Source organism: Strix uralensis, chromosome 2 (assembly GCF_047716275.1).
Source record: "Strix uralensis isolate ZFMK-TIS-50842 chromosome 2, bStrUra1, whole genome shotgun sequence".
Lineage (NCBI taxonomy): Eukaryota > Metazoa > Chordata > Aves > Strigiformes > Strigidae > Strix > Strix uralensis.
This window is the reverse complement of record NC_133973.1, coordinates 56,532,429-56,550,695: the sequence shown is the minus strand read 5'-3', so window position 1 is coordinate 56,550,695 and position 18,267 is coordinate 56,532,429. Positions and strand designations below refer to the sequence as shown.

Genomic DNA, 18,267 nt, shown 5'->3' with positions numbered 1-18,267 from the left:
ACAATAGTGTTCACTGATGGTAGAGGCAGTAGATAAAAAATTTTCTTTTGACTTTTTTGTTTTCTTCCAATTTGTCTCATTAGGATGGTAGGATAGTTCAGACTGGATGGTATTGCAGGAGATGACAGAACCAGAAAATAGTTCAGGTTTGCAGGGACCTTTGGAGATCATCTAGTCCAACTCCCCTGCTCACAGCAGGGTTAGCTGCAGCAAGTTGCTCAGGGCAGTGTCCAGTCAGGTTCTGAATATCTTCAAGGATGGAGAGTCCACAACCTGCCTGGACAGCCTATTCAATACTCAGTCATTTTGTTTCAATGGAATTCATGTGTGTTTCAGTTTGTGCTCCTTGCCTCTGATCCTGTAACTCGGCACCACTGAGAAGAACCTGGCTCCACCCTCTGCATCCCTTGCAGGTATTGATGCACATGAATAAGGTCACCCATGAGCCTTCTCTTCTCCAGGCTGAGCAGTCCCAACTCTCTCAATCTCTCCTTGTATGCCAGATGATCCAGTCCAGTCATCATCTTAGTGGTCTTTTCACTGGACTCTCTCCAGTATGTCCCTGTCTCTCATGTAGTGGGGAGCCCAGAACTGGACACAGTACTCCAGGCGTGTCTCACCAGGGCTGAGCAGAGGGCAAGGATCCCTTCCACTGATCTGTTGGCAATGCTTTTCGTAGCACAGCTCAAGATGCTGTTGGCTTTCCTTGCTGCAAGGGCTCACGTTCAGCTAGTCCAGCCTTCTGCTCAATGCTGGGGAGCCTCAAAGATCTTTTAAAGAACTTATACATAAAGGTGCTGTTAAACACAATAGCGACTGGAATGCTCTTGAAGCTCTGTACATAGCTATGATGTAATAGTAAGGATGGAGACCTTTTGTTTGCTGAGGGAAAAATACATCCTTGAAATGGCATCCTGCCAGCTAGAGATAAAGCACACATTTGAGTGTTGTTTCAATAACAATCTATGGCTGCATTATTTGTGTCTACATACGTGTTATCACTGGCTCTTGGGCCACGTGTATTCTGCCTGCAGTGTAGAGTAACTGTAGTTCATAGACCTACAGCTCAGCTGCACTGATATAAAGACCCTTGTGTATTTGCTTTAGCTTCTCTTTGCACAGGTGCTTTTGTGCTAGTGTAACTGGGTGCTGAACAAGTATTACTAAGTAAATAAAATAACACATTTTTAAGGAAATATGTAAAAACTGGGTGTTTAAAACTGGCCTTAAAGTTTTTGTGCCGTAATTTTCCTGTTTGAGAGCAAAGTTAATACTATGTACAGTACCTCACAGCAAATGTTAAAAGGTTATAGTCCTAAAATGTATTGAAATCCTCTGAGGAAAGACTATTACAGGTGTGCTGGGACAATTTTTAACATTCTTTTTTTATTATTTCAAAGTACTGTTTATGAATTTGTAGGTGAATATGTGTTTCTAAATGCAGTATGAATGAGATGCTAACTGTATTATTCAGGAACTAGTGTTAAGACTGTAGGCAGGGATTCTTTCACCTTTTTGGCTGTACAATCACAAGGCTTTGGAGCAATACAAACTCCTTTTTTAATTCTCATGGTTTAGCACAGATCTGATTTGTGGGCATGCAGCCCTATTTATATGATGTGTTATCCTCTTTAGGGCCAGCGTACTCAATTAAAATAAAATTACTTAAGCGTATGATCCAAATCTCTGATATACTGGAAGTTGGATACAGAACCAACATTTGTGACCTTTCATGAATTATTTGAGATAAATAAAGCCACGGTGTTGTTCTAGGCATGGAATATGTGTTAAAGTGACTCTTGAATAAGGACACTTGAGAAATTTGACAAAAAAACATTTTGGTTTACATAAAAGTGTTTCCTAAAAGTCACCCCAGAATGAACATTCCTATCTAATGAGAAACCATCTGTAGCTATATATATAGTATATAATGTAACATAATATAACCCCCCCAGTATAATATATATGTAGTAAAAAATAGTGTACTATCAAAAGGGTATATGAGGGGTTTTAATAAACAGCTGCTATGTTTCTTTTTCTAGTCTCTCCCCTACTTTCTGTATTTCTTTTAAACTGTGGAGGAAGTGACTGTATGATTCCAGAAACAGTGAGACTGACTATGAATTTGAAATTATACTTCATAGCTGGAGGATGGGTGACTGCTGAAAAGACAAATCCATTTCTCAAATAAGAACTGTATTATTATGCACAGTTTCTATCTCTGCTAGTAATCATTTACTCTCTTTGCAAATACTAACTACATTTTAAGAAAATCAAGGTCAACATTAGAAGTCAAGCTTTACTGGGCTGCAGTTCCAAAACCATTTTTTTTTAAACTTATCAAAGCTGTAGATCTTGGGAAGGATGAAGCTGATAGGTTAAAGGTAAATACTTCTCCCAGCTTCCTTTAGAGATAAGCAAATTGGTTTCTAAGCCAACAGCACCTGTGTGAGTCAAAACCACATTGTGTACTTTTTTCGTAGAGCAGTTGAACACATGCTAGAAGTATTTGATGATCAGCTTCCCAAAATCCAGATTCCACAATGGAGAGGAAAAAATATTTTTACAGCTAAAGAAGTTATTGGTTTTGTCATACTTTGTTCTGGTTATATTTTCAAAAGAATGTAATAAGCTGTATGAGAGCCATTTTTATGTGCATTTATATACACAGACTTAGAGTGAAAAGATACCTACTTTATATATATACATATAAACAATAGTTTCAGATGTTTTGTGGTGCCATTCAAGAGGTCCTTCTGAGAACTTCTTCCTCTGTGTCTTTTACCCCTGTTGCATAACAACAGCAATATAAATGCAGCGTAAGAAAAGCAATACTTAGTGCAGAATTTTGTAAGCTCCTGTGAAGGAAAAAAATACACTGAGTATCTTGGGTTTTTGCCATTTGCAAAACCCTGCTTACTTTGTATTTCCTTCTAGGTCTCTTCACAATTTTCTAAACTTGGCTATTTTAATTTTTCTTTGGCCTGAAAGTTGCCATATAAGTGTTGGATCTCAGACACTGAGCAAACATGGTGACTTCTAAGTTACGCAAACATAAACAATTACACCTTTGAAAATTTATTCCGTAGCACAGATACTGGTTCTGATCACTTCATGTCCTGTTTTTTAAAGCTTCCATAAATGCAGTATTACAGGGGTATTAAGAAAATAGGATGTTGGATGGAAGACAGATACCTGTAGGTCAAGATGGCTTTGCTAGTAAAACCAGTGAAGTGCTACTCATTTGTCAATTTACTGCTTTTCTTATGATTCTCCAGGCCCAGTGAAAGAAGCTCTGTCTTGCAGCTTTGCAAGTTTTGCTAATAACCTGGACACTGAGGACTTTCTGCCTCACAGCTATGGCAGTTACAAAGCACCCCTCCTCACACCTAACCAGCATAGCTGAATTAGGACTCAGTTTGTAGTCACCATCAGCAGAGACCATCCTGGTGTTGAAGTTTCTGAATGTCCACTGAGTGTCAGCTGTGGTGTCCTACTTGCCACTGCTTATAGGTGTATATTAGAACTGATAGAAGAACATAGCTTATGGAAATAAATTGTGAAGTATATATGACTGTGAAAGTCTCTTCCATAAATGTGATCCTTAGAATGATGCATGCCTCTTTGGATGTTTGGTTGCACAGACAGGGCTGAAAGATAACAAACAGCATCCCATTAATTTAGAAGGAAAAGATTTTATTTTTTTTTCTTGCCATGGCCTCTGTAAGTTATTTCAAACCTTGCCCATAGTTGCATTAAATGGCTAGATCTGTGTTGACATTTATTCTCAATTGTCAGTCTAATTTACACAGAGTGAGTGAAAAAGAGGATTATTTCAGACCTTGTTTTCAAAAGATTTTGAGTTCCTCTTTCCATTGCTTGTGTTCTGTTTTCTGTCTGTATCGTATTTCTCTTTTTGTTAATTCGCAGCCCTCAGAAAGGCTTAAACAGTGAGTGCCAAGTATCGCTCATCAAAAGATCATTTCCAAGTTGTATTAATCTTTTCCAACATATTTTGCTGTATGAAAAAGAAAAAAAAACTGTCAAAAACATTCTTAGGCACATAGTAAAATAATTTTGGGTAGCAGACATTTAATCTGAATTCTTGGCAGAAGGTTAACAGGTCAGATATCCAAGGAAAAAAAGGGTGTAACATTTAATATTAGTGAATAACCACTTCTACAAAACTTGGGGTAACTAAGCACTCTATAATTTTGGCAACTAACACAAGCTACAGATAGGGATCCTTTCTTTGTATTTCCCAGGGACTGTGAAAGAGCTTGTAATACAGGACACATTTCCCAGGGTTCTGGAAATAATTTTAATCGTTCAGCAATCCTAATCTTGCAACAAATGTACGAACCCTATTGTTCAGCTGATTTTTCTAAAAATATATTTCAACTGTGGTTGTCTATTTTGAATTGCTAATGTGTGTCCTTGTTAAGCCCTTTATGTAATTGCAAAGGTAACTCTTCAAAAATAAGCAGACACTGCCAAAACCAGAGAGGCACTCTAGGATGTATTACCGAGAAAGAAAAAGCTCAGCTAGGAGAAGAATCTCAGTCTGCTGTGAATAATAAACAAGATGTGATGTAGGATTTTTGCTCACCTTTTTTGTTAACCGTTTGTAGAATCTTATCAGCGGCTTGAGGCACCAGACACTTGTTAACTGCAGCTGAATGTATTTTGGAGAAACTGGTGTCCTTTTTGCGAGGCCTCTGCATATGTACTCTAGGGTTTTATGACCATATTTTTATGGATACATAATTACATTTAGACAGAAACCTAAGGAGAAGCAAGCATAGGGATCCATGTTACATTCTCAGTTCTCACTCTGTGCATCATATAGAAGGGGAAATACTAGGCTCTAAAATGGCAGCTGCAGTCAAGTGCAGTGAAGAACAACATTGTATTGTCTTGGGCAGTGGGCAAGAAATTATGTCATTTACCTCAGGAGCTAGATTAGTGTGTGTTAGGCCCAGGATTAAGAAAATACAGTTGCTCTAAGTTAAACTGTTTGCTTCTGGTTTTGCAGCCAGAAATTGCATTCAAAAATGCCCTTAGTGATACGTGTCCCTTGCTTCTCTACATTGTTAAATCCAGACCCATAAAAGTATTAATTTAGCGTTAACTGTGTTGTTTGTATATCATTAGTATTTGGAGGAAATTATTTTGTTAATGGTCATATTTCACTCTTCTTAAGTGGAATTTTTTTAAACTGCAGTGGTGGGGCTCCAAATTTATTTCAGATGACCACATTATGCCACTCTTCCCTTTTTGCCTTCCTGCTTAGATGACACTCCCAAGACCCAAGCATCGAACTCGGGAAGATGTTATTCCACTGATTGCATCTGGTTTCTTTGGCAGGCAGTTGTGCAAGCAGCTTTGGAGTTACTTGGGTTTGGTAACATGGTAAAGCAGCTGATGGGACCATGTGGGGACATCTTTTCCTCCTGCATGTGATTTTCTTTTGACTCATTATTCTGTGGAATGTTTCTACTTGATGTGTCTAAATCTCCCAGGATTTTTGCCCATACACCCATTTATGGTCATAAAGATGACTTTCCTTTACCCCCATAGAACCATCTTTTTTTTTCCCTGCAGCCTGTACAGCTGTAGTCAGCTCTTACATGCCTTACATTCTTGCATGAATTTTACATCGGTCAAAGTCTCAGCAGTAGTGCCAGATACAAGACTGCCTTAAGAAAACAGGCACTTATGCAGCCAGAAAACTTGAGATTGCCAGTGGATCCCATTATAGCAGTCGCAGGTTGGTTCTACTGAGCCAGAAGTCTTAATCATTTCTAAAACCTTGCTCATTTTTGTATCCTGTACCTGCCAAATACTTTCGAAGAGAACAGTGTGTTACTTCAGGGATGAGGATTGGAAGAGCTGGTACTGGAAATTTCCAAAAAGAAAGACAACACAATGTCAGAGACATCAATGAAATAAGAAGTGTTGATTATTTCCACCTCAAGATGGTTAAATTGTTACAGAAGAAGAAGGGGTCGTCAGATTATTTTTTCTTCTTTCTATCGAGGTAATAACCTCACTAATTTAGTGATTTCCGGAAATTGAATTTAAGATCGCTGGATTTGAAAACCTCAATCTGGACTACTTGAGTTAAAGAAATAGGAAAATTTATTAAAGGAAATGACACAGACCTCGATATGAAATCTCACTCTTTTCCAGGACAGAGGGCCACACTGGGCATTAGTTATAGAAAGATTTATAGGAATGGGTTGTCACTTACTCTCAGTGTTGCAATAGAGACTTTTCATCATAAAGATGCCTGAGATGTGTGTGAAAGGTAATTTGATGTTCATAATTCTTTATTCTCTGTTTCATTCTACAGTAACAAATGTTTCAGTGAAGAATCTTATGAGTAATTAAACTAATTTGAAAATAACTTTTAATTTTTATATTTTTATATTTTATATTTTTAAAATTTATTTGAACAGTGAATTAGTGAGATTTATTGGGGAAAACTAAGTCCAGCTAATTCACAAACAGAAACTTTCATAGTATTCAACAGATCACTTAACTCTTGCTAATCAGAGCATCCCCAAGGTAACTCCTGAGTAACCGGCAAACACTGAAACACTTCAGACTTCGTTGCTTCCACAGAGCACTCTTTGTCATTCCCCTCACCTGTACAAACGCAGCAGTAGGTGCTGTAGCTGTTACAATTTAAGATTGCAGTTTAAACAAGACTTGCTTTTTATGCTGCTAAAGGGATCAGAAAATGAAAGGAGCACTTAGTGAATGTCAGTTAGCTGGATCTGTGATTACCAAATGAGCTAGCGTGGGGAATACTCAGCAGCACCCCACTTGCTTGCCTAAAAAGAAGAACCTTCACTCCCAGAAGAGGTGAGACACATCTCTGGAGAAGACAAGGCATTCCCCAGGCCACGTGGCTGCCCAGTGCCCTTTCCTACATCTATGTTTGACAGGCATTTCTGCTGTGAGCCAGGCATATTACAAACAATTAAAACTATGTAGCCTGCAGATCAAAGAGCCACATTATGTTCATTAAATAAAACCTAGTCATTTTATGATCGATGACAAATCTTGTTTTAAGGGGAGGCCATTTTTAACTGAAAAAGGAGCAGCCAAGGGAAAAATAACTCGATCATCTCCATTTTTGCAGTTACAGCAAAATCTCCGTGAAATTTTGCAAAACGCAGCCCTACATATGCATTTTTTGGCACCGCCTAGGGCAAGAATTCCCAAATGGCTGTGTATGTACCACTGAGAGTATATACAGACACCTTGGTGTGGGAAAAGATACAGCAGAGAACCAGGACCTGTTATCACTGTCAGTACAAAAAAGTGCAGGAATCTCTCAATGAGGAATTTCACTCAATTTTCAAGTTAAAACCACTTGCATAACAATTTTGAGGTTTGGGGAGGGTGCCATTTAAGTCATTTTTTCTGCATTCATTATTTCCTCTATGCTTTTATGAAATCTTTCAAGACCAACTATTCCACAACTGATAGGTCACCTCCCTTTGAGGTGATCATACTAAGATCTGTACTGTTCGTTTGGATTTTTTTTTTCATGTATGATAATGTATTTACAGATTATATATAGTTTGATGGTTTATGTTTTCCCATCTTTTTTGAGGTAGAAAAAAGCTGGATGTCATTCTCTCAAGTCTGCTGAAAGATGCTATCTAGGGCACTGGTCATGTCACATCACAAGTGACTGTCAAGTTCACTGGTATGAAACCAGTGTGTCATCTTGCTCTCTCCCCTTTGGTCCTTTGTATTCATGTCTAACCTTAAAAGCTCATAGTCTCACTGCATGTGTCCTCAAAGAGTTTACTACATTAAGATTTCATCTATTGGTGCTGTTCGACTAGAAATTACTGTTTTTATAGAGTGATTGTTAGAGTCACTAAAATGACAGAATTTATGAGACATAATGCATACGGACACAGATTTGCAACTTTCATTCATTTCACTGCTACTAAAGCATTTTGAGTTTGGGTCTATTGTAATTTCATGTCATCCCTACTGCATCCTTTCCTCAAATCCCCACTTGCAGAGCACCTTCTGTCTCTGCTCTCGCTCCCCAACTGCCTTGACAGCCTGCGCAGCATCATTGGAGGAGGGGGATGGTGCTTGTGTCTTGGCTTTGCCTTCCCCAGTGTGGTTTCATGAACTTAGAAGGAGAGCCAAGTTAACATTTGTAACACAAATTAACATTTGAAAAAAACTTGCCTTTGTTTAATAGAAATCACCTTTTTGTAAGACTGAACTATAGAGCTGCAACATTTCTATATAATTCAGTGTACTCATGTGCAGAGCCCCAAAGAGAACTGATGACATCTGGTAACTATAAAAGCAAAGCTCAGGTGATTCTTCAGTGTTATCAGAAAACTGACGTGGGTACAGCTTCATTCAGGATTTTGTTAACTGCATTGGCTACTTTTAAAACCAGTTTACTTTCATATGAGCCTTATTAAATGCTACAGTGGTACAAGCATTCAGGAGGTAATTAGCTATCAGTCAGTGGGCTGGTTGATTTGTTTCTGTTGTGTTTGTTTTTCTATTAATTACAATTTTATGGGAGGATTTTTCCAAGAACGGTGAGGAACACAGTGTCCAGTAGCACCCACTTAAGCAGTTTTGCTCTGTTGATTTTCAGTATTTAGATCTTATCAGATAAGAATTTAGGAAAGTTTGTCACAACTGCTGGAGATCTGTGAGTGAGATTGCTCTTCAGTGGAAGTGTGGCCAGAAGTTTTGTGTTTCCTCATCTAACAGGTGCTTTGGTAGTAGTTTCTTAGCATCGAGAGAAACAGTAAATTAACAAGATTCATTGCAATAACACAGCTGGGTTTTGTGCTGAGAAGTCCCTTCTCTCATGTGTGTGAGGTGAGATGTGTTGCTCTTTGGGGATGTGGCAACTCAGTACTGGACAAAGAGGTTAGCTGTGTGCCACAATCATCTGTCTGCTGGCGAAGATGGGGCTTGGTATATGCCAGCAGCCAACTAAAAAGTCTGCAGGATACCAAATGCAATAATGAGAGGTACAAAGTCATAGTTACAATTAAGGCTACTGTAGATCCATCCGAATGATCTTACGCTTTTTTACATTTTCTGTTGATGTTAGTTGGTTGCCATTTTTATGCCATCCTTCTTTCAATTGAATTGGAGACCATGGTACAATTTTCTGAGCTGCTGACTCACAAACTAGCTGCTGGCTTTTTTAGCAATCAACTTCAGTGCTTCTGGACAGCAGCTTGATTTTCCTATTCTTCTCCATTCTTAAGTAGATTTGCTGATTTATCCATCATGCATTTTAAAGTTCATTCCTTTTCAATAAGGTATTGTCACTGTCATTGATTAATTTAAATACACACAAATTAAGTGGGATCTGATTCTCTAAGTCTGGTTTTTATGCCATGTTTTTATATATACATAGAGATTTCAAGTCCTGGATCTCTCAGACACAGGCTGTGTATGCTCAGTGCTTGATTTCTTTCTCATTGTGGTGCCCAGTAATGTGCTTAGATGTCCTGCAAAACTAATAAGGGAAAAACATGGTCTATTTTGGATGCAACAGGAGGTTCAGCAGGTCATAAACTAGACCAGGACATAAAGAGCAATACAGGATAAGGACTGAACTGGGGATTAGATACATGATAGTGTAGTTTTTCAGGTGTTTTTTCCTGTGCTTTATTTTTATGCCTTGTAATCCTACATAATTCTGCTCATAGGTGGACCTGCTGCTTCCTAAAAAGTGTCCAGAGCATCCCCCAAAATGGGGGGACTGCTAGGAAGGGAAGGTAGGGTTGGGAACAGAGAGGGTAGAGACTGTTACCAGGAAGAGGAGAAAAACAGTGGCAGAATAAAATGTGTAGGGGGAGAGAATCACAGAGAAATACATACCTCGGTTTCAAATGTGGGAGGCATTCTGTTTCTCAGCTTGTTTTTGCTATCTATCTACGATTATAATTGAGCTAGCTGCAAAAAGGATCTTGAAAACAATTTGAGTGAGAGAGAGAAAGCATTGCTGTGGAGTGAGCCCAAAATCCTGTCCTCCAGCCCACACACAATTGGACATTGCAGTGATATGGGGGAAATCCCTTAACGGACAAAACTATAAATGAAACTACTGTTGACAAGGGGAAGAGGCGCAGCTATATTTAACGGAAGTATTTTCATTTGAGAGCTGCTTTCTTTTTCTTTTTTTTTTTCTTTCTTGTCTAGTCGGTGGAGGCTGCAAGGGCTCTTCCTGTTTGAAACAGTGCATGGGTGGTTTCCCCAAGGCTTTTAATGTTAGATTAATGCTCTGGAGACAGTGTGGTGATAAATGGGTTCCTACAGTTATATCTACATCCTGTTCCCCCTCCCCCTCCCACATCTGCCCCTATGTACAGTCGCTCTGCAGCGTTTGCCTTCATACCCAGCAACAGTTTCAAACAGCTTCAGCCAGCATTTAAGGCACCACTCTTTAAAATTTGTCCACCAAAATTCTTTAATTTTCAGTGCCGTCACCTTCATTACCCCTTATTTGTCAGACAATGACAAAAATGAAACAAGGAAAAGAAAGACTTCTGGATAAAGACGGGCCACCGCGCTGGCTTGTCGTCTGGTGCCTGACAGATCCCAATTAATTACTTTAACTGTTACTGTTCACTTTCAGAAAATAGGTTTACAGGAGTGGCCTTTCTGTTGTTTCACATTTTAATGGCAATGCTCTGCACGTCATATTGTACTCAGCAATAAATGAGCAGAGGATTTGAAATCTCTTCACTGGTATAAGGGAATGGCTCCCCTGTGTCAGCTGCATCTATGCCTTTGATTTTATACAACTTGCGTGCTGATAGAGATTTAAGTATTTAGCTTCAGGAAACACCAACACTGAAATGCAGCAAGGGAAATGAAGGTTTGAGGCACTTTTTATTGCTGGACTTGCCCTTGTGGCAATTCCTGGTTTTTATGTGTTTGTTTTCAGTTAGTGCAGTTCTGTGGTTATTTTTCTCTGCGTGCATTTCCATTTCTATACGGTTTCCCCTGTATGTGCAGGGGGGGGGATGGGCGGTGGCAGGGTGGTCAGGATGGCTCTGGTTAACCTCCCTGGCTCCATGCAGCCAGCCCGCGTCCTTCTGCTTACGCGGCAGCATCTCTCAGATCACGGAGCAGAATTATTTTTAGACCGTGAAGGTGTATCTGGCTGGTGCATTTAGATTTCATGTCATGGCTTCCTTTTCCTGCTCTCAGGTTTCTCCCACTCGGCCTTCACCTTCGGTATCGAGAGCCACATCAGCCAGTCCAACATCAACGGAACGCTAGTGCCACCTGCCGCACTCATCTCCATCCTCCAGAAGGGGCTCCAGTATGTGGAGGCTGAGATCAGCATCAACGAAGTAAGTGCCACCACCACCACTCAACACCAAGCGATGCGTCCCAACAGCCCAGAGAGAGACACAAGCCACCACTCCGCGGTGTCTCTTGATCTGGTTTAATTTTGTTCATCATGTATTGCCCCACCACCATCAGAGAGCTGAAGAGCTCTGAGAGGGCTCATCTGAGAGATGCATATTTCAATTTTTGGCTGTGGCATTCAGGCCTTCTTGGTGCTGCTTAGGTGGACATTAGTGGTGTTTCCACTACCCCAGTCAAAGAAACATGGGTGCACAGATTCTTGCAGCAAATGAGAAAAATGCGTCTGTGTTTACAGTCTTGCATTTCAAGGTCACAGCAGGATTTGGCAGGAAAAGCCGGCAGTGTAGGTTAAAATGTCACTCCCTGACACCTGCTAGTAAGCAGCACTAGCACTGCACTTGTAAGTCACAAGAAACCTGATCAAAAATCCACGGAGATCACTGGAGAGACTCTGTCTGATTTCAATGACTTTGGCTTAGATCATGTAAGACCAGGCATCGACCTCTCATGTACATGGCAAAACGGTTCTGTGTAAATTCTTACTTTGGCTGGGGAACTGGTTGTCTGTGGGGATTGTATAAGCAGCCACAAAGTGTCTCTGTTGTCCTTGAACTGCCGGGGGAAACAAAGAAATGTGGGAAAATCCAGCATTTTTGTCCTGCCAACCTTAAAGGCATGATGCTTTGAGTGGGAGTGAACCTGACGGATAAGCAAGTACTGCATTACAAAATATTTACCATAGATATTCACAATTGACAGAGATCTGTAATAAATATTAATATATAAAAAGCTATTGCTTTTTCCTCTATAGCCGAATGTAGCATGTGAGCAGCATGGGGGAGAACAAAGGAATATAAAATAGAGAAGAGGTTGTGTTGTTTGCAATGCAGAGTTTGGAAACTCATTTGCTTTTATCACTACCATTCTGTGTGGTTTTCTTTTCATGACTCGATACCGTGTTTAAGAGTGTGTATGTGTTATTTTTTAATTGGGGCAATGACATTTGACATTCATGCCAAGCTGCACTTTGATGCAGTTTTAACAACAAACCAGTGTTAGTAATCTGTCCCAGTTTGCTGCTGCTTAACATTTTGCCCTGTGCCTGAAATTGGAGCTACACAGTTAGAAACTTTGATCATGAACAGCACCTACCCGTTCAGGTTGTATGACAGCTGTAGGGATCTGCTCCAGGGCATCTAGCTTCAGAATTGGCCTCAGTTGAGAAAAATGGTTGTCACCATTAAGATTTATGTTGCTCTGATCGTGGTTAGGTTCTGTTCAAATACATACTGTTAGGTACATTACAGCAAAGCAAAGGCCATTCTTGCCACCAGTAAGGGCTATGTATATGCTTCTTTGTGTATTAGTTAAGAGTGGAGAGTAATCAGTGAGTGTAAACTAATGTGTATGAAATTTAAGTATTGTTTATGATCTGTTAAGGGGCAGTCCTGGAAATAGTCCAGTGAGCAGTTTTACAGTTAAAAATGTAAGATGCCAAAATCCATTGGCAAACATTTGTTTCATTGTGTAGCAAGGATTTGAGCCAGGATTCAAAGAAATGTCGATAGAGACATTTACATAAAAAACGTTGAGGAGAAAGAGAGCTTATATTTTTCTTCTCTAATGACTCTTTCCTCCTTTTTCTTCCCCATGAGGAAACAAATATTTATTGTCTTAATATTGTAATTGTAAGGGGTAATTCAATGACTAGTCCAACAGAAGCATACTATTCAGCCAAACAGCTATTTTTCTTTATTAGTTACTGTTATCTATTGAAAACTGTATTGTTTCCCAGCTACTTCATGTATACATATCCAAATCTTATGTGCTATTCCTCAAACACAAATCTTTCACTGGTAGGTTTTTATTATTTCAAAGAATTAGAGGGATTTTGCAGAAGATCAGTGAATTGGCACTTTACAGAGACCTATTTCCTATATTTAAGATATTCCTATATTTAAGATAATAGGAAAGTGAAAGTGAAGCAAAGCTAAGTAGATACAGTGGTTGTTGACCTGAGTCTGTATTAAGTCTTAAAAAACAGCCCTTAAAAGTTAATTGGTTGTTAAACCTGAATCCTAATTTGCAGAAATCAAGATGAAAGCCATAACTATTATGACTAAAACTAGCGGAATAAAGGAAAAACAATGGTAAAACAGTCCTGTCCAGTCAGCTACAACTGGTGGTGCTGGGCTGATGTATGCTCTGTAAGAAACTACTGGATTTGTGCATACATATTATTTTGGCTGAAGTTCATTATTCATCAGCTGCTTCCATTCCTGTGCCTCTGCAGGTGCAACCAAAGTCTATTTGCCTTTGTCATGGCTTTAGCCATGACAGCTTTAGCCATGACTCTTTTTCCAAATACAAAGGAAAGAGAAACTTTCTGTCATCAGTCAGAATTTTTTTTTTTCCACAGGATAATTTTTTTGCATCTGTAAATAGTTTATATATGCCTGAGTTTTCTATAAAACTCCAATAAATGACATATTCACCGAACAGATTTCTAAGTGGAACATGAGTACCACCATCACAGATCTGAGAGCGGGACAGTCTGTAGTAATGTGGCACTGTTGGTTAAGTCAAAGCGCAGTACCTTCACGCAACCCAATTTTGGTTTTTTTATATCATTACCTTTTTGTCAACCTCAATGGTGAAAATCCTGAACTTGCAGTTTCACTTCTGCTTGTTTTCCCTGCAGGATGGTACAGTATTTGATGGCAGGCCAATAGAATCACTGTCTCTGATAGACGCAGTGATGCCTGATGTTGTTCAGACCCGGCAGCAAGCATTCAGAGAGAAACTAGCTCAGCAACAAGCCAGTGCAGCGGCAGCAGCGGCAGCAACGGCAGCAACAGCGGGAGCAACGACGACTGCTGTTTCCCAGCAGAACACACCAAAGAACGGAGAAGCCACTGTGAATGGAGAGGAGAATGGGGCACATGCAATAAGTAAGCCAACCCATGCAGCTGCTTGTCATTACAGTGCAATTTGAGTTTCAGTAATATGCTGGTACTTAGTTGGTGTCTGCAAGGTGGTAGAACTCAGGGGAATCATTTCAGAAGGGTGGGGTATTTCTAGAAAGGCTGCTGAGTAAAAATAACGTTTCATGTCACAGTGCTGTGTTCTACTTCTGTCCTCTCAGAATCCAAAAACTTCAGATATCTTCAGAATTGCAAGTTGAAGACAGTGTCAAGAAATGGAGCTGTATGCTCTTTCCTCGGAGCAGGCTACCCAAGCTTCATTAACATTGTCAACTCTAGGTGCTTTTAGATACTTGATAAAAGTTGGGACAAGCTGTAGCCACAGTTGGTCATTTTGGCAAGGCTGGGAAGGAGAGAGGTTGAGACACTGGGACCTACAAGCCGTATCTGTGTGAATGAAGCACGGCCAGAGCATTGCCTTGAGCACTAAACTCTCCTGTGATCATCCATAGCCTTGGCATGGTCTTTGGCATAGTTTGGCCTATACCAGCTATCCATTCCTGTACAGCATGGCCAAGCACAGGATCGTCCATAGCTTTATTGGTATGGTCCTTGGCCCAGTTTGGATTATACCAGCTGTCCGTTCTTGAACAGCATTGCCAAGCATGGGGTAGGGAGTCGCATGTGCCAAGAACTGTTCCCAGCAGACAGCTTGGATGCAGCCAACCTGTCTTCAAGGCACAGTGGAAAGAGTTCCTTGCCTTTTTAATAGCACATGCTTAGTCATACAGTCCACTGCAGATACCTAATTGAAGGTCCTACCTTCCCAAGATTTCCTTAGTCTGTGGGAACAGTCAGTTCTTAAGGGCTCTGAATTCACCTTTGTTTATTGGTGACAGCGGGAGACTCTGCTCTTATCTTAGACATCTGAACTCAGACATAGAAAACTAGGAGTGGACATACCTGCTTGTGTAACTGGATCTTGATGACTGTGTTAACATTGTGGGGCAGATATGATTAATGGTTCCGTTTTCTGTGTGCAAGCCATATTAGGGCACTGGCTAACTTCTGAAATGAGACCTTGATGCCTGATTGCTTTCCAAGGAAATTCTAGAGGAACATGCATGGCAGGTTTTGTAGGAAGCCCCAACAGCTCTTTGGCTTAGACAAGTAACAGGACAGGACTCTGGTCATGTAACAGATTTTATTTGTTCTGCAGTGTAGATACCTTTATCAGTCTCCATCTTCTCTTTGATCTGAGTAGATTCCTCTGTGCGTTGGTGAAAGAATGCTTTCAAACCAGGTTTTTCGTCAGAGAATTCCAGTTAGACAGGATAGTTTCCCCCAATAAAACTGCAGTGATTTAAATTATATTTTTCATTTGAGAAACCAATTGTAAAAAAGTTCTGAAAAATTTGAAAATATTAATCTGGTTTTAGACTATGGATTGCTTATGTTTTACTTCCAACTGACCTTTTGTTTTCAAATTGAACTTATTTCATATGTGAAGGGGTGCAAACAGAAGTGAAAGCACTTTTAAATGTATCAAATGCAAATGTATCAAATTTCTTTGTTAACACTTTCCATTAGATAATGTGTGAAAATTTTGGGGGTATGACTTCCTCTCTTGGGACCGAAAAAAACAGATTCTTAAAGTAGAAAGCTGACTTTCAGTTCATCACTAATAAGCTCAGACTTTCCTTCTGATCTGAAGAAACACATGTACTATTCTATTAACAAAAGAAAAGCCTTGCAGATCAGTTCAGATGTATGACCACACTCTAAGCCTTGATTTCTCAGGTCTGCCATTTTATTATTAAAAAATAATAATTCTCACAGTGATTTTTAATAAGAGGATTTTCGCAAAGAGTTGCAGACCTTTCTTGGAGTGTTGAGAAGCTCTCTATGACTTAATATGATCCAATAACTCTGTCTGGAGCAGGATGCAAGAACATGACACTGTGTTGTCCAGTAACATTTCACAGAGGTAGGATACATGTCAACCAATGAGATACTCTACCAGACAGCAAATTTCAAAGCATTACTGTAGCTAAGCAGGCTACTGGGCAGACAAGTTAAGTGGGCAGTGGCAGTGGGAAGACATGAAGTCCTTGAGGAGTAGCTGGCCAGCTGGCATGTGTTGTTGGCAGCTGCTGTTGTGCCAGTTGGTCATCCCAGGTGAAGAGGTGAGCTTGGCAATTTAAGGAGAAGGGAGCTCTGGAGAGAGGGTGCAGAGAAATCCAGGGGCAGCCAACTCTGATCTGTGTACCTCCCTCGCCTTGGGAGAACTATAACCTTTCTGTCTGAGACATTTGGAGGATATCAGCAAGGTGGTGTAGCACAACTGCAGATGAGGATTATACGTGGGAGATGCACACAGAACTGCAAAACTGGCATTCGCATCCTTGAACAGACCTGTTTAAATAAACTCCAAGATATCTCCCTCCGTAGTTATTAGAAACCACTAGAAATAAAGACTAACAAATCAAGCTGGCAATTTGCTGCATGGGTCTGATTAACACTCCTACAATTGTATTTCCCTCTCTTGTTAGAAGTTAGAAAAATACAGTTATGTTAATGAAATAACAAAAGGTCATACCCTTCTTTTTCATTGCTTATTCAGGGCAAACTGTATATCCAGCCTTACATTTTCCCTTATCACTTCATTCAGAGAGTCTTTTTAGTCTAGGATAAACTAAGACAAAAAATCTGGCAAGAGCTTGGCTTAGGACGAAAGGTTTAGGGTAGGATTGGACAAAAGTTTAGGACAGGATGTAAAATGTCTTAGATAAGGACAAAAGGTTTAGGATGCATAGGGCAGAAGTTTAGGATAGGATGTAAGATGGATAAGGTGAAAGCTGGGAGACCTACTGGGTAGAAAAGACTGCTGATACAGAAGGTGTGAGAAACTTCCCAAACCTTCATTTTCACTGTTGGATTCCACAGAACTGGCATATACTGGGATCAGTTTGGATGGTGTGCTAGTCCTTAGTCATAACTTGGAAGTCACCCATATATCAACCTGTCATAAAAAGGTGGGGTGGGGGGAACGGGTGAAAGAGAGCTCTTTGGGAAGTTACCTAATTTGCATTTATTCTGATATGGAGTACTCCCTGACACTGTAAGTCTTCCCAAAAAAGTCTTAATATATTTAATATAGTGTGATATATTTTTGTATGTGGTGTTATCAATATAACATGATAGGGTGATTTGATTTAAGAAAGGGAAGAGACTGGAAAAAATCTTAACAATAATGGTTTGAGGGTCAGATTCAAATACTAAATAAATAAAATCGCTGCCTTCTCTTGTTGCTTCCTGAGTAATGTTTTCAGCTTTGAGTCACTTTAAAAATTAGTAGAAAAAATAAAAATCGGCATGTAGAAATGGAGCCAAACTTTGGATTGTTTTCCAACTCAAATATTTTTGGTGTCATTTGTTTCATTATATTTGCAAGGATTGGCTTGGGTTTAAGAAAAATAAAGCTCTGGAAAAAAGACTGAGCCCAGTTCCTTTATTGTAACTACAGCCGTAAAGAACAACTTCAGTGAAGGCCTGTCAAAGATTTAAGTAAAAAAACACATTTCCTGAGAAAAGACAGGGTTAGCACTGGTAAGATCTTAAAAATATATCTTTTTTAATTTGGAGCAAATAGAGAGGAGTTATTACTCACTGGTATGTTAGAATATTTTTTTTCTAACTTAATCATAATATTTTGGGGGAATATGACTTAATTTCCAGTGTTTGGGATTTTTAATGTGTTTGAGGGAAAAAATTAGAAGAATATAGCATAGACTTAATCAACTTAAGCAGACTCTGGCCTTTAGAAAACGGTTTGTGTTCATTTGGGCAGAGTCCTTAACTGTGTGACCTGCAGACTTGAGTTTTTCGCTTATGAGGGTCTGTTGCACTTGGTAGAACTGTCCTCTCTTTCAGAAACACCCCC

General features: G+C 39.7%; 1 protein-coding gene across 11 annotated transcripts in view; it reads left to right on the top strand.

Annotated features, from left to right (window-relative positions):
- Positions 1–18,267, top strand: part of TBL1X (transducin beta like 1 X-linked) — a 201,189-nt gene that overhangs the window by 149,863 nt on the left and 33,059 nt on the right. For 10 of the 11 annotated variants that reach the window (XM_074858851.1, XM_074858852.1, XM_074858842.1 and 7 more), the window contains 2 exons: positions 11,236–11,381; positions 14,102–14,351. In XM_074858851.1, the coding sequence (XP_074714952.1) occupies positions 11,236–11,381; positions 14,102–14,351 (396 nt within the window). Of the gene's footprint in view, positions 1–336; positions 414–11,235; positions 11,382–14,101; positions 14,352–18,267 lie in introns of all 11 variants that reach the window. The other variant, XM_074858853.1, reaches the window with a different exon arrangement.